We start from the raw sequence: 13,107 nt of genomic DNA, 5'->3' as shown, positions 1-13,107 counted from the left end.
TTCTTTTAATGTGTTTTAATTTGTTGAAGCTGAATTTGCAGAAATTACAAGTTTGGAAAGCAAAGTGTAAAATATTATTTTTACAAATGAGTAAAATCTTTACGTGTTATACATGATTATACTTAGTAAATTTCATTAAAATGCTTTAACTTTATTCTATATTTTTGTCGACTAAATATCTACTGTAATTTAGTCGACTAAAATTTGACTAAAATTAATAGAATCAACATGACTAAATTGCGACTAAAACTAAACCGTATTTTAGTCAAAAGACTATGACTAAAACTAAATTAAAATTCTCTGTCAAAATTAACACTGCAAAAATGACGGTACCTCAATAAAAGATTGAAAACTATTCGACCAGAGTGACATGATTAACTCAGGTGTGTCCTTTAATTGACATCACAGGTGTTTTATTTATTGTTACTTTTGGAAGTTTTGAGTGATTTCAGTGAGAATTGTGGGTTTGTCCTTTAACTGAGGGGTCCCAACACTTTTGTCCACCACTGTATGTGTGTGTATATATATATATATATATAATTTTTATTAACAAAAATAAAATTTCCATAATCTTTAAGTTTGAATTTGTATTTCAATTTATCACATTGAACTCTACAAAAGTGTATGACCTTATTTTTTTAAGATTCTTGCTGAAATATAAAGAATTTTATATTAATATTTTGGAAAAATGTCTGATTTTTCTTTAAATTCGCTTTTTTATGACAAAAATGACTCGTTTGATATTTTAAGCACTAATTATAATAAATTATAGATGGATATAGAAGTATTTTAAATCGATTCTAACATTTCTAGCCATCCAGTTGGATCATCTACAAGAGGCTTAAAGGGTTAATTAGGATTCACCCCTCGACAGTCATAAACCTTCATGGTTGCAGGTTTAGATGAGTCTTTTTGTTTTTATTTGCATGTCCTTTTGTCACAAATCTAAAGTATATCCATCAAAATCCGCATCAGACATTTTAGGCATAACAAGGTAATTAACCCCTTCCTCTTCTTGTCTCAGGGAGTTCATGGTAATTTGGTTGAAATCATACCTTGTGGAGGGACGTTTGCTCCACCAGCTGAAAGGGGGCGGGGTCAATCTTGCAGTTTTTAAAGTCCACCAGCTCATCAAGCTGCTGCTCCTCCCACTCCGCTATCTGCGGAGCAGCAGATGATGGAGCGGTGCGTTTAAACTCTGAATAATAATTGTTGAACGGTTTCTGCTTGCAGAAGTCTCACCTCTGCAGGGGTCATGCAGTCTTCCACTTCAGGAGACTCCTGACAAGAAAACACGGAAATCGCTTTTAGAAATGCCAGAGTGGTTCAAATAAAATAAAAAGTTAAATACATTTGGTGCATACATTAAGATAACATCAGTTTAAACTAAAAAAAGAGAGTCCAGTTATACAAAGGAAACATTTATAAGAAGATTGGCGTAAAGGATCAAAAAAAGTATAAACACTGATGCCAAAAAGACAAACTTACCTCTTCACACACCCTGTCTCTGCAATACTGCTCTATTGCTTTGGTTTGTGCAACAAATATTTTGGTCCAGCTCTCACTATTACCATGTCACAAGGCAACGGTTACTAAGCAACAGTCTCTAGGCGGCACTCGGTCTTACCGCCATCGAGATCCTCACTCGTTTGGGCTTCCTCTTGTCAGGTGGAGCTGGCCCAGCCGGGCTCTTCCAGGACAAGAAGAAAGGATGTTGAGACACGTTAACTCAGATTCAGAACAACCACAACAACTATACACATCATTTATTTATTTACTAAAAGAAGTGAGATGTTGCTAAAAGGGTTTGATTACGATCAGCGCACAAATATGTAAAATTATGCCGAGTGTTTGCAATACAGTCTGAATAAAAGAGAAAAAGAAAATTCAACATTTTAGAGATATTTTATGTCATTCTAGTGTATTTATTAGTTTTGCATATTGGAAATAAAGCTACCCAGCTGATTTGAACCTAAGAGTTGCTACATCACAAGACCAGGGTGCAAAATGTTGGAAGAAAAATAAAATCGAAAAGATTTTATTATTTTTTTTTTAATAGCAAACACTTGTACTGCTTTATATACATTTTCTAAGGAAATATTTTTCAAAGTGACCAAAGTACTGTTTTTTTTTTGTTCCTTTTTTTCTTCATCTTGAAAAAAGTGGACTTCTATAGCGCGATCGCCACCTAGTGGCCAAACTGAAACGCCCTCCAGGAGAAGCAGAACAATGTTTATAATGTCTGAACATTTTTGTTAGAGTTTCTCCTTTTGGAAAACCGTCTTAACACTGTATATTATTAACAATCTCATTATTTTACGAATATATTTGACAGTATGTGAACTGTATCAGATTATTATAAATATATTCAAATCCTATAGTTGATTATTAATGTATTTCTAAACAAATGTGTATAAATCTGTTAACTCAAAATTGAAATTGAATCGTTTCTGGAAATATTTATTGATACCCGGCGGAAGTGTCTTATGAGCATGAATTCTTCTCACCTCCAGGAGCTCCTGGTCTTGATCTGCACAGTAGAGGGTTTGGGAGCCTGAAGGAGAAAATACAACAAAATTTACTTTAAATGTGATTTTTTTTTTAATTGATGTTTTCTAGTATTATAAAACACATACTGTTGGGCGTCTCCGTGTCACTGATGGCAGACACCGTTTTTAGCGCTGACTTCAGAGGAAGCTGAGCGTTGGTGACCACCGGACTGAAGGTCGAGGTCTCCTCTGTGGAGATCTACACGGAAAAAACATTGACGGAAACCCAGACAGAAACGCAAGAAAACGAGCAAAATAAAAAACAAACATGCAAAAAGCCCACAGGACAGCACAGGTAAGGGCACAGACACACAGGAGACAAGGGTTAATGTAAAGATGCCAAACGTTCACGTTGATACAGTTTGTAGACACTTACCACCGCGGCAGTCTAAAAACGCCATCTGTGCCTTTACCTTCAGCTACATGCTTCACCAAAGTGCTGCCTCTGATCTGATCTATGCCACCCATGCTAAGCAAAGCCGCCCCCCGCCCGCCCCTGGCGCCCCCGGACGCCTCACACCTGTTGGCTGCTCACCAAGAAGCGGACCCCTTGGCGAGCGGCGGCGGCGTTGAGATGGCTGTGAGCGCAGGGGGAGCTGGGCGTGCTGTCAGACGTCAGACTGGACAGGAGGTCGTTGGTGCCGTTGTCCCGGGCCAGCTGCCTCAGGTACTCCAGCCTCTGCTGGCGGCCCAGCTGAAGAGAGAGCAGAGACTGGAGTTGAAGCCGCTCTATGGAGCCCAGCAGGATCATGGAGTCTGAGGGAGAAGGAAGGAAGTTAAGAGACGAGAAACAAGAAAGGAGAAATAAAACGATAAAGGTTAATGAATCGTAAAAACAGGTTGAAGGAATAAATCAGACTTACATGTCTTACTAGAGCAGAGATGATGCGATTGTCTGAAACCACCAAAACAATATTGTTTTATATCACAAAACGGATCCGATCCAGCAGGAACCTTGTTGTATTTTGTTTTAATTTTAGTGAAATTGACATTTAAAAAAACATTATTAGTTTAGTTAGTTTGTCCTTTTTTTGACAAAAACATGTTTCTTCCTTGTTTACAATTTATATATTTTTCAATATTTGTTCCCCTGAAATTATTTTAACAATTTTAGGATTAAATAAAAACAATAAAATCTGATGAAAAATAGAATTATTTTATAATGAATTCTAAAAATCGGCCTTGATCTATATAAAATAAAATAAGTGCACTACTTCATAAAGGTTTGTGGAACACCTTTGAAAGATATTTAAAACAATTACAAATATATGTATATATATATATATATACCATAGTATCATCATACTAAAATATTGCCTGTAGCTTTAATTCTGTTAGGTGAGGATATCTTTTTAAGCCATTCCAATGATTCTTTTCCTTCATCATTTTTGCTGTGGGATGAAATTGGATAACAACCTGCATAAAAGTGTCATAAAGTCATTAGATCAAAACATTTTAGCAAAAAGTTTAAACTAGCCTGAAGATTTGTCTTAAACTCCTCCAAGTTCATACCAAGTTAGCATTTTGTTACACAAAATGGTATTATAGATGCATTTTTTTATTGTGAGATATTTTTAAGATGATTATTCTGTTGAAAGACTATTTTCAAGTTTAGTATTTGACAAAGCTGTAATATGGTCAGCTTTGGAGATACAACAGTTTTCCAAAGTTCTCAAGTATTTTTTTTTCCAAAATATGAATTAGCATCAAAATAAGCTTCGACTACAGTCACATATCCCAAAGTGTCACTGCGCAGAGACCTCCATGCAAGTTTTTTTTCTTAGCATTTGGCCGCAAAGCTGCATTTTTACACACCGTGCGACGGCCGTGGAGATTTTAGGAAAATTAAAATCAACTGGAAGATTTTTTTACATCAGTCTGGAGCTGCACCAGCACATTTGGAGATCACGGGTGGTAAGAAGGCAGCAGTGGGATAATTGACTGATGGGAGGCTCTCCAAGGCCTCTGATGATTGGACGATTTCAGACTGCCACCCTCCAGCCACCTCCCTGCCCTTGTGCAGCTGTCCCAATGCCACCATCCAATTGTTAGAATCGTACAGTAGCAGTGTGGGGGCTGGACGAGAGATACCGGCGTGGGGTGGGTGCTCGGCAATGACGATACGTTCGTCTGGCGATCCCGCCCACTATTGCCTCGTTTCCACTTAGCAGTCCTGACCAGACCAGTGCCCAACTTGGCCGGGGACAGACGGAAACTGGTGTGTTAGCATGTGTGTCTCTGTATTCGTGGATTACAGATCTGAGGGTCCATAGAGGGAGGAAGAGCGGCCTTCCGCTCTGGAGAAGATCTCCCCTGTCTATCTTCTTCTTCCGCTTCATTCAGGACCGGGTCGCGGGGGCAGCAGTCTAAGCAAAGATGCCCAGACTTCCCTCTCCCCGGCCACTTCCTCCAGCTCCTCTGGGATGACCCCGAGGCGTTCCCAGGCAAGCCGAGAAACATAGTCTCTCCAGCGTGTCCTGGGTCTTCCCCAGGGCCTCTGCCCAGTGGAACAGGGAGGCGTCCAGGAGGCATCCAGATCAGATGTCCGAAACCACCACAACTGGCTCCTCTCGATGCGGAGGAGAAGCGGCTCTACTACGAGCTCTCTCCGGGTGACCGAGCTTCTCTTCCTATCTCTAAGGGAGCGCCCAGCCACCCTACGGGGAAAACTCATTCCAGCCCGTAGTCGGGATCTCGTTCTTTCGGTCACGACCCAGGGCTCACGACCATAGGTGAGTACTCAAACGAAGATCGACCGGTAAATTGAGCGGTCTTCCCTGTGCTTCCCAAAAAACAAACCGGAAAGGTTCAATATGGGGGTGAAGAGAAATCCAGCCGAAAAGAGGACAAAACTTTCTGTTTGGATCTTGAATCGCTTGGATCACTTCAATCAATGGGTTACATCGTGTGATGACAGAAGCTCCGCCCTCACGGGTCCATTCCATTTTTCAATGGACCAACACGGGTCTAGAAATGGTACCAGTCGGTCCTGCCTAACGGGTCCATTTTGTAATGGAAACGTCTAAACGTCCAGTTCGGCCCGGTCCCGTGCGGTCTGAACCACTCAGAGGAAACAAGGCCAATTAGAGCTGCTGCTAGCGGGCGATCTGGCTGCCACCGCCGTGTGGTTGTCCAGCCGTCGTGGTCACTCCCTGATTGACTGGCTGCTGTCTGTTTTCATGACTACTTAAACAATTTTTCAAAAAATCAGGCAGCAGCAGATATTCTGCCAATGCCTCCCCATTGCGCAGTGGTAGTTGTATTTGTGATTACACAAACCAAGCATGTCTCCTCTGGAGGTCCAAGCTGCACAAAGGGGTAACTAGATGACTTCTAGTTGGTTTCTTATAATCATTATTTTTTTATAACATAGTCGGAGATTGTTTTATAATTCGCCCTTCTTCCCACCCTCATTTTTCTGATTTTGTCTAATTCCTACCTCTGGATTCAACCAGGGCCAGAGTTTTGAGCTGACCAGTCTGCAGCATTTCTTGAAGATCTCGGTAGGAGGAATTGAGAGTGATGTAGCGCACATCCCTGACCATGATGTCCTCCACTCGGATGTTATACTTCCTGAATGTGGAAACAGAGGAGACAAACATGAATAAAAAAAGTAGTAAAAAAGAGCGGTCATGAGGAAAGATCACACTCACTCGTGGTGTCCCATCCCCAGCTCTGGCAGGTAGGGAAGTTTCTTGATGCGTATGATGGAGTCGTACAGGGACGGCTGGAGCGCCTGTGCCACGGCGTTTGCCAGGATCACCGCGATCATCACAGGTAAGATGTGGGAGATCTGACCGGTCAGCTCGAACACGATGACTGCTGTAGACACAGTGTGGGTGACCGCTCCAGACAGCGCAGCAGCACCTGGGGAAACATTTTTGAGAGGTTGCTTTAAAAAAAACATCCAATAAAACTAAGTTAAAGCAGAAACCAAATGTGACCAGAAAACCAAAACATGTTGTAATTAACTTTGGGCCTAAAACAAAAAATCAATTGGAAGAACAGATTTCACAACACTTTAGAGCCACCTAAATACACTGGCCCTGAAGTGTCACAACAAAACACTTTAGGGTCACAACACATCACTTAATTCACAACACTTTAGGGTTACAACACAACACTTTACGATGGACATGAAAGTTTACAACAATTTAAGTTCACAATAGAACAAGTGTTGCGGTCTGTTGTGACCCTAAAATGTTGTGTTGTGAACTAATTGTTGTATGGTGATCTTAAAATGTTGTGTTTTAATCTTAAAGTGTTGTGTTGTAGTCTTTAAGTGTTGTGTTGTGATCTTAAAGTGTTGTGTTGTAATCTTAAAGTGTTGTGTTGTGATCTTAAAGTGTTGTGTTGTGTTGTGATCTTATAGTGTTGTGTTGTAATCTTAAAGTGTAGTGTTGTGATCTTAAAGGGTTGTGTTGTGATCTTTAAGTGTTGTGTTGTGATCTTATAGTGTTGTGTTGTAATCTTAAAGTGTTGTGTTGTGATCTTATAGTGTTGTGTTGTAATCTTAAAGTGTTGTGTTGTGATCTTATAGTGTTGTGTTGTAATCTTAAAGTGTTGTGATCTTAAAGTGTTGTGTTGTGATCTTAAAGTGTTGTGTTGTGATCTTAAAGTGTTGTGTTGTAATCTTAAAGTGTTGTGTTGTGATCTTAAAGTGTTGTGTTGTGATCTTATAGTGTTGTGTTGTGATCTTAAAGGGTTGTGTTGTGATCTTAAAGTGTTGTATCATGAACTCAGTGTTGTGTTGTGACCCTAAAGTGTTGTGTTGTGATCTTAAAGTGTTATATCATGAACTCAGTGTTGTGTTGTGATCTTAAAGTGTTGTGTTGTGACCCTAAAGTGTTGTGTTGAGATCTTAAAGTGTTGTGTTGTGATCTTAAAGTAGTGTGTTGTGATCTTAAAGTGTTGTATTGTGAACTCAGTGTTGTGTTGAGATCTTAAAGTGTTGTGATCCTAAAGTGTTATATCTTGTAGCTTTTGAACTGACAGTAGTTTGCCTCTTAAAGATAATGTATGGAGAAATGGCCTCAAACGATTAACAGGAACTCACCAACCACGGCATAACCCCCGGGGACTATGGGGTACACACTGCCATCGGCGTGTATCCCGTCGGGAAACATCGTCGCCATGATTTCTCCGACCAGTCGACCAAAAGCTGCGCCTGTCAGTCACACACAGACGTTTGACTTTCAGAGTTAAGTTTACCTGCGCGTTTTCTCCCACAAAGCCACAGAGATGGTCTTCACCAATTAGAAACACCGGCATGAAAGCCCCACACGGAACAGGCATGGTGGTGGCCACCGCAGACATCCAGAACTGAAGCAGACAAAACTTTATTTAAACAAATGCTCACAAAAAACATCCAAATCAACTGAATGTAAAGACTTAAGGCCTTTTTTAGGATTCATTCCTGCTTACCTTCATGATGATGAAGAGGATGAGCGTGATGAAGACGTTGATCTGTGGGTGTTTCCAGGCATGGTGGTGGCTGATGTAGTCGAACTCCTCGGCCACGCCCTGACGGCACCACGTTCGGTTGTCAAACAGAGCGACCAGAGACTCGTGCTGCGTCAGCTGATGGGTCAGGGAAAGGAAATGACTCAGAAATGCATTTATTTTAAAGAAAAGTTAGCATCAAGGAGTCCTGAATCTATATATATATTTAATTTTGGGATCAGTAACAGTCATGGAATGCTTGGTCTTCATTGTCAATTATCATTTATTTTGGAAAACAAACTTCTTTACTACTTTTGACAAATGTTTTGAAGGCAGAAATGCTAGCTGACAGACTATCGCAATCCCAACCTAACGTTACCGGTGCAACAAATGATATCGGAGACATCCAGCCGCACAGTTTGAAGCCAGATCAAACCTCAGAAGAGGAAAACCAAGACTTACATGGATCTAGTATGAACAAGAGGAAACATCAGAATGGAGCGGATTGTTTGAATAAGGAAAGATTTGAAATTAAATTTTCTTTATACATGTCCTCCATTATTAGAATATTCCTCTGGAACACGTTAAAAAACACCAAAACAAAACAAACAAACCAACTATATGAGGTGTCAAAGTCAAGGCATCACGGATCTGGCAATTCTAGATCCGGACGTTCTGGTAACTCTATCCGGCCCTCCTGATCATTTTATTTCATTGTTATTAATGGCTTGATGTTATCTTGTGCTCATTTCTAACTTGAATAATTTTGGACTAAATATATTTTTATTGAGAGTAAAATAATAAAAGTTATTTAAGGTTTAAGTTTATTTATTCTGGAATAATATTCCTGCCTTTTAATTATTCATAATTATGTAAAAAAGTTAGGGTTTTAAAGTTTTAAAAATTGGCATTCTTACTAACTTTCATCCTAACTTTTTAAACTATTTTGGCATTTACTAAGATTTTTTTTAAGCTATCTTGGAGTTTAGATAATATTTCAGCTACATGCTAGCTGTTTTGGGTAATTTAGGTTTCTTCCAAATTTTTTAAGCTATTTTAAAGTTTAGCTAATATTTCAGCTACATGCTAGCTGTTTTGGGTAATTTAGATTTCTTCCAAATTTTTTAAGCTATTTTAAAGTTTAGCTAATATTTTAGCTACATGTTAGCTGCTTTGGATAATTTAGGCTTTTTCTGTTTTTTAAGCCATTTTAAAGTTCAGCTAATATTTCAGCTACATGTTAGCTGTTTAATCTAATTTAGGCTTTTTTTGTTTTTTAAACTATTTTAAAGTTTAGCTAATATTTCAGCTACATGTTAGCTGTTTTGGCTAATTTCTGCTTTTTCCGCTTTTTAAGCCATTTTAAAGTTCAGCTAGTATTTCAGCTACATGTTAGCTGTTTAATCTAATTTAGGCTTTTTTTGTTTTTTAAACTATTTGAAAGTTTAGCTAATATTTCAGCTACATGTTAGCTGTTTTGGCTAATTTCTGCTTTTTCCGCTTTTTAAGCCATTTTAAAGTTCAGCTAATATTTCAGCTACATGCTAGCTATTTAGGCTACTTGCTTTTTTTAAGCTAATTTGGCCAATCTAGGCATTTAAAAAAAGTTTTTAGGCTGTTCTGGATTTAGTCTAATATTTACATGCTAGCTGTTTAGGCTAATTTAGGCTTTTTTCAGTTTTTTAAGCTACTTTGAAGTTTAGCTATTTTTTTCAGCTACATGCTAGCTGTTTTGGCTTACCTACCTTTTTTTCTCTCTTTTAGCTAATATTTCAGCTACATGCTAGCTGTTTTAGGGAATTTAGGCATTTTCTGTTTTTTTAGGCCATTTTAAAGTTTAGCTAATATTTCAGCTACACGTTAGCTGTATTTAGGTTAATTTAGGCTTTTTCTGTTTTTTGAAGCTATTTTAAAGTTTAGCTAATATTTCAGCTACATGCTAGCTGTTTAGGCTACTTGCTTTTTTTAATGCTAATTTGGCCAATCTAGGCATTTAAAAAAAGTTTTTAGGCTGTCCTGGAGTTAGTCTAATATTTACACGCTAGCTGTTTAGGCTAATTTAGGCTTTTTCAGTTTTATTTCTTTCAGCTACATGCTAGCTGTTTTGGCTAACCTACCTTTTTTTTCTCTCTTTTAGGTAATATTTTAGCTGGCTTTCAGCTTCAGTGTTTTCAGCTGTCAGCATCTTTAGTGGCCAAATCCCGCTTACAGTATTAGCGCTAGCATTATGACAGGTAATGCTTCATAATTATGTTAAAAAGTTATGGTTTAAAAGTTTTTGAAAAATTGTTTTAGAGTGTTCAATAAATGTTTATTATGTTCAGTCCGTGACCTAAGGTGTGTTTTGGATTTTGGCCCCTTGTGCGATTGTGTTTGACACCTCTGGTCTATATGCTCCGAAAAACTATTATAATCAAAACAGAAAGGCTAAATTGTTCTATGAAAGAATTAAAGTATTAAAGGGAAAACAGTTTCTCCACCTTATCTGTGGCTGTTAACATTTGGTCATGTGACTCCTTAACTAAAATAACTAAACATAAACTTGGTAGAAGTATTTGTGTCTGCGGGATGAGAACTCTGAAGCAAAACAAGAGGATTTCTAGTCACATCCACAAAAGCTTGGAGGATTTATCAAGACTTTGCTCTCTAATGTTGATAAGGGCACTGAAGAGAAGTTAAGGCGGAGCTTAAGTCACGGGATTACTGAAGTCACATGACCGGGTTCATCCAGTGGGTGCCACAAACATCTGCGCACAACAGTGGTTCAGATATGTCAGTCTGAATTACATCAACCCTTAAGCAACACTGATCTCTTTCTTGCATAATCAACCTTTTAATGTGTGCATTTTATTGATTAGAATGTAAAAAATAACAACTTTTAGTTTGATCACAAATAATTTTCATTGTATTTAAAAATAATGCAGATTATCTCTTTTTTATTATTATTTTATGCAAAAACCTGCAAAATACTTCAAATAAAAGCAACTTAATAAAACTGTGTTCATCATATCCAACTGAAAACAGCTGGAAATGTTTATTTTTTTAATAATCTCAGAACCTGCATGAAAAATGATTTTAAAACTTTATGTATAAAAGAAAAAAAAAATGTGGCGTGACACCAGCTCTCACTACATTTATCAGTCATTTGAGAACAGTCAGTGCCTTCTTTTAAACTGACAAAGGAGTGAGAATGTATTTTCTCACCTGTCCAGCCATGAACTGCCCGAAACCCGGAGGGAAAGTGAGAGTGGAGATCAGCAGGGTGACGAGAGCGGGATACATCAGACGTCTGACGGGAAGTGACGGGCTGTGGAGTCATTAACGGCGGAGCGTGTCAAGCGGCTTCTGTCCACTTGATTCTTTCATCTAAAAATACTGACGCTCCTCATCATGTGCATGAAATTGACATAATTCCTCCATCGGACTTCTCTCAGTGAAACATTGACGTGTTGACACAAAACGTGACTTGTGTGAAGATGTGGGAGGGGCTTATTTACAGCGCTTCTTTAAGTGCAAAATATTGTCTGTTAATTTCACATTTGCTGATGTGGGATATGAGTTTGTTTCCTAAAATAAGTGGTCGAATGTTTAAATATTTCAAAAAATTGTTTTTTTTTCAGATTTTTATCTTTTCTTGTTCATATTGCACTTTAAGAAGTTATGGTTCAAGTATGCAGTTGTCTGATTTTTTTGTGTGATTTGTTGCTTAAAAAATAATTAAAAAATAATTTCTCAATCTATTTTTATTTTTTTAAATATTTTTTTGTTTTGTTTACTATAAGAAAAATGTTTAATTTCAGAGTTTTGTTTTCAACCAGACAATTTTTGTTATTTTTATTAATAAAACCCTAATCTACAAGTAAATGTCTTGATTTGTAATTCATACAATACATTTTGTGCTTAACTTAACAACTATTACAAATACAAGTATTACAAAATACAATTTACACATGCACAACTTAAATATACAACAGCTTGAAACTATACAACGTATGCAAATCTTTAAAAAGTACGCACAAATCGACTGATGTGAACACACAAAACCATATTTACGCACAAATCTAATGTGAGACTCTTTTTACGTCTCCAAAGTTTGTGTGTAAATTATATGTTTAAACTCAATAATATCTGGTGAAAACTTCACATTTTCCCCCTTTCTTAACCCTAGAGCTCCATCTTTGGTTGATTTTTCACCCTAACTAAAGAATTGACACGATTTTCAAAATGTTGAATTTTCTGAATGTCATGACTCCCTGGGTAAAGTGTCCCCGGAATGAGTGGACTAAAGGCCAAGTCTCAGGTGAAATCAAATTCATAATTTTTCAGTAATTTTTGAGCATGTTTTTAGGATATTCCTATATTTTTATTTTCCTTTTTGCTACGAAAACCACAGTTGAAAATAAAAGAAAGGTTATCTAATTTAATCTCATATTTTGATCTATATTTATAACAAATATTATGTATCGGGTATATTATATCGGGTAAAAATTATCCCGCAAAAGTGATGGTGTAACTTTTTATTGCGAAAGTGTTTTAGGGTTAAACAAATAATTAAAAAAAAAATCTAAATTTGCGTTTTTAGTGCAAAGTCCTCCTCCACACCCAGGGAGCGGAGCAGGACGCAGGGCTGATCGACCCGCTCCGCTCTCTGGGTGTCGAGGAGGACCTTGGGTCGCCTTCTACCACCATGACAGCAAGCCGGCGCTCGCGGAAGAGCTTCGTGGCGAATGTTTTTAATGATCGGGCAAATCTGTTTAAGAAAGAGGGAAAATGTCAAGTTTTCACAAGATACTATTCACAATCTAAGTCCAAAGCGGCTGATAAGAAAACTCTGATGACCCAACATTCTAGCAGCATTTAAACGCATCACTTACACACAAACATAAAGAATCTCACATCTAATTTGTATGTAAATGTGGTTTTCTGTGTGTTTATCAGACAATTGATGTGTACTTTTTAAATATTTGTTTGTGTAGTTAGTTTCAAGCTTTTGTAATGTTAGGTTGTGCGTGTGTAAACTGTATTTTTTCTATATTTTGTAATTTTAGTACATGTGAATAAACAATTGCAAGTTATCCACAAAACTTCAAATCAGTCTCAAATTGGATTAATCTTT

At 37.7% G+C, this 13,107-nt stretch overlaps 1 protein-coding gene and 1 long non-coding RNA gene across 6 annotated transcripts in view; one reads left to right on the top strand and one right to left on the bottom strand.

Annotated features, from left to right (window-relative positions):
- clcn2a (chloride channel, voltage-sensitive 2a) overlaps positions 1-13,107 on the bottom strand; it is an 83,124-nt gene that overhangs the window by 6,302 nt on the left and 63,715 nt on the right. For 3 of the 4 annotated variants that reach the window (XM_036216178.1, XM_036216175.1, XM_024273235.2), the window contains 12 exons: positions 11,196-11,298; positions 7,974-8,129; positions 7,802-7,871; positions 7,606-7,716; positions 6,203-6,416; positions 5,989-6,122; positions 3,070-3,305; positions 2,637-2,748; positions 2,508-2,554; positions 1,628-1,690; positions 1,243-1,281; positions 1,056-1,160 (listed from right to left, as the gene is read on the bottom strand). In XM_036216178.1, coding sequence (XP_036072071.1) covers positions 1,056-1,160; positions 1,243-1,281; positions 1,628-1,690; positions 2,508-2,554; positions 2,637-2,748; positions 3,070-3,305; positions 5,989-6,122; positions 6,203-6,416; positions 7,606-7,716; positions 7,802-7,871; positions 7,974-8,129; positions 11,196-11,298 — 1,390 coding nt within the window. The remainder of the gene's footprint in view (positions 1-1,055; positions 1,161-1,242; positions 1,282-1,627; positions 1,691-2,507; positions 2,555-2,636; positions 2,749-3,069; positions 3,306-5,988; positions 6,123-6,202; positions 6,417-7,605; positions 7,717-7,801; positions 7,872-7,973; positions 8,130-11,195; positions 11,299-13,107) is intronic. The other variant, XM_036216177.1, reaches the window with a different exon arrangement.
- LOC112147102 lies at positions 6,222-11,590 on the top strand. 2 transcript variants are annotated; one of them, XR_002919390.2, is made up of 3 exons: positions 6,222-6,326; positions 10,129-10,225; positions 11,204-11,590. It is a non-coding gene; the product is annotated as an uncharacterized LOC112147102 (long non-coding RNA). The 2 variants fall into 2 exon arrangements; XR_002919389.2 differs by lacking the exon at positions 6,222-6,326 and adding an exon at positions 8,021-8,136.

This window comes from Oryzias melastigma, linkage group LG17 (genome assembly GCF_002922805.2).
Source record: "Oryzias melastigma strain HK-1 linkage group LG17, ASM292280v2, whole genome shotgun sequence".
NCBI classification, from domain to species: Eukaryota; Metazoa; Chordata; class Actinopteri; order Beloniformes; family Adrianichthyidae; genus Oryzias; species Oryzias melastigma.
The sequence above is the reverse complement of the archived record's forward strand: the minus strand, read 5'-3'. Positions and strand labels throughout refer to the sequence as shown.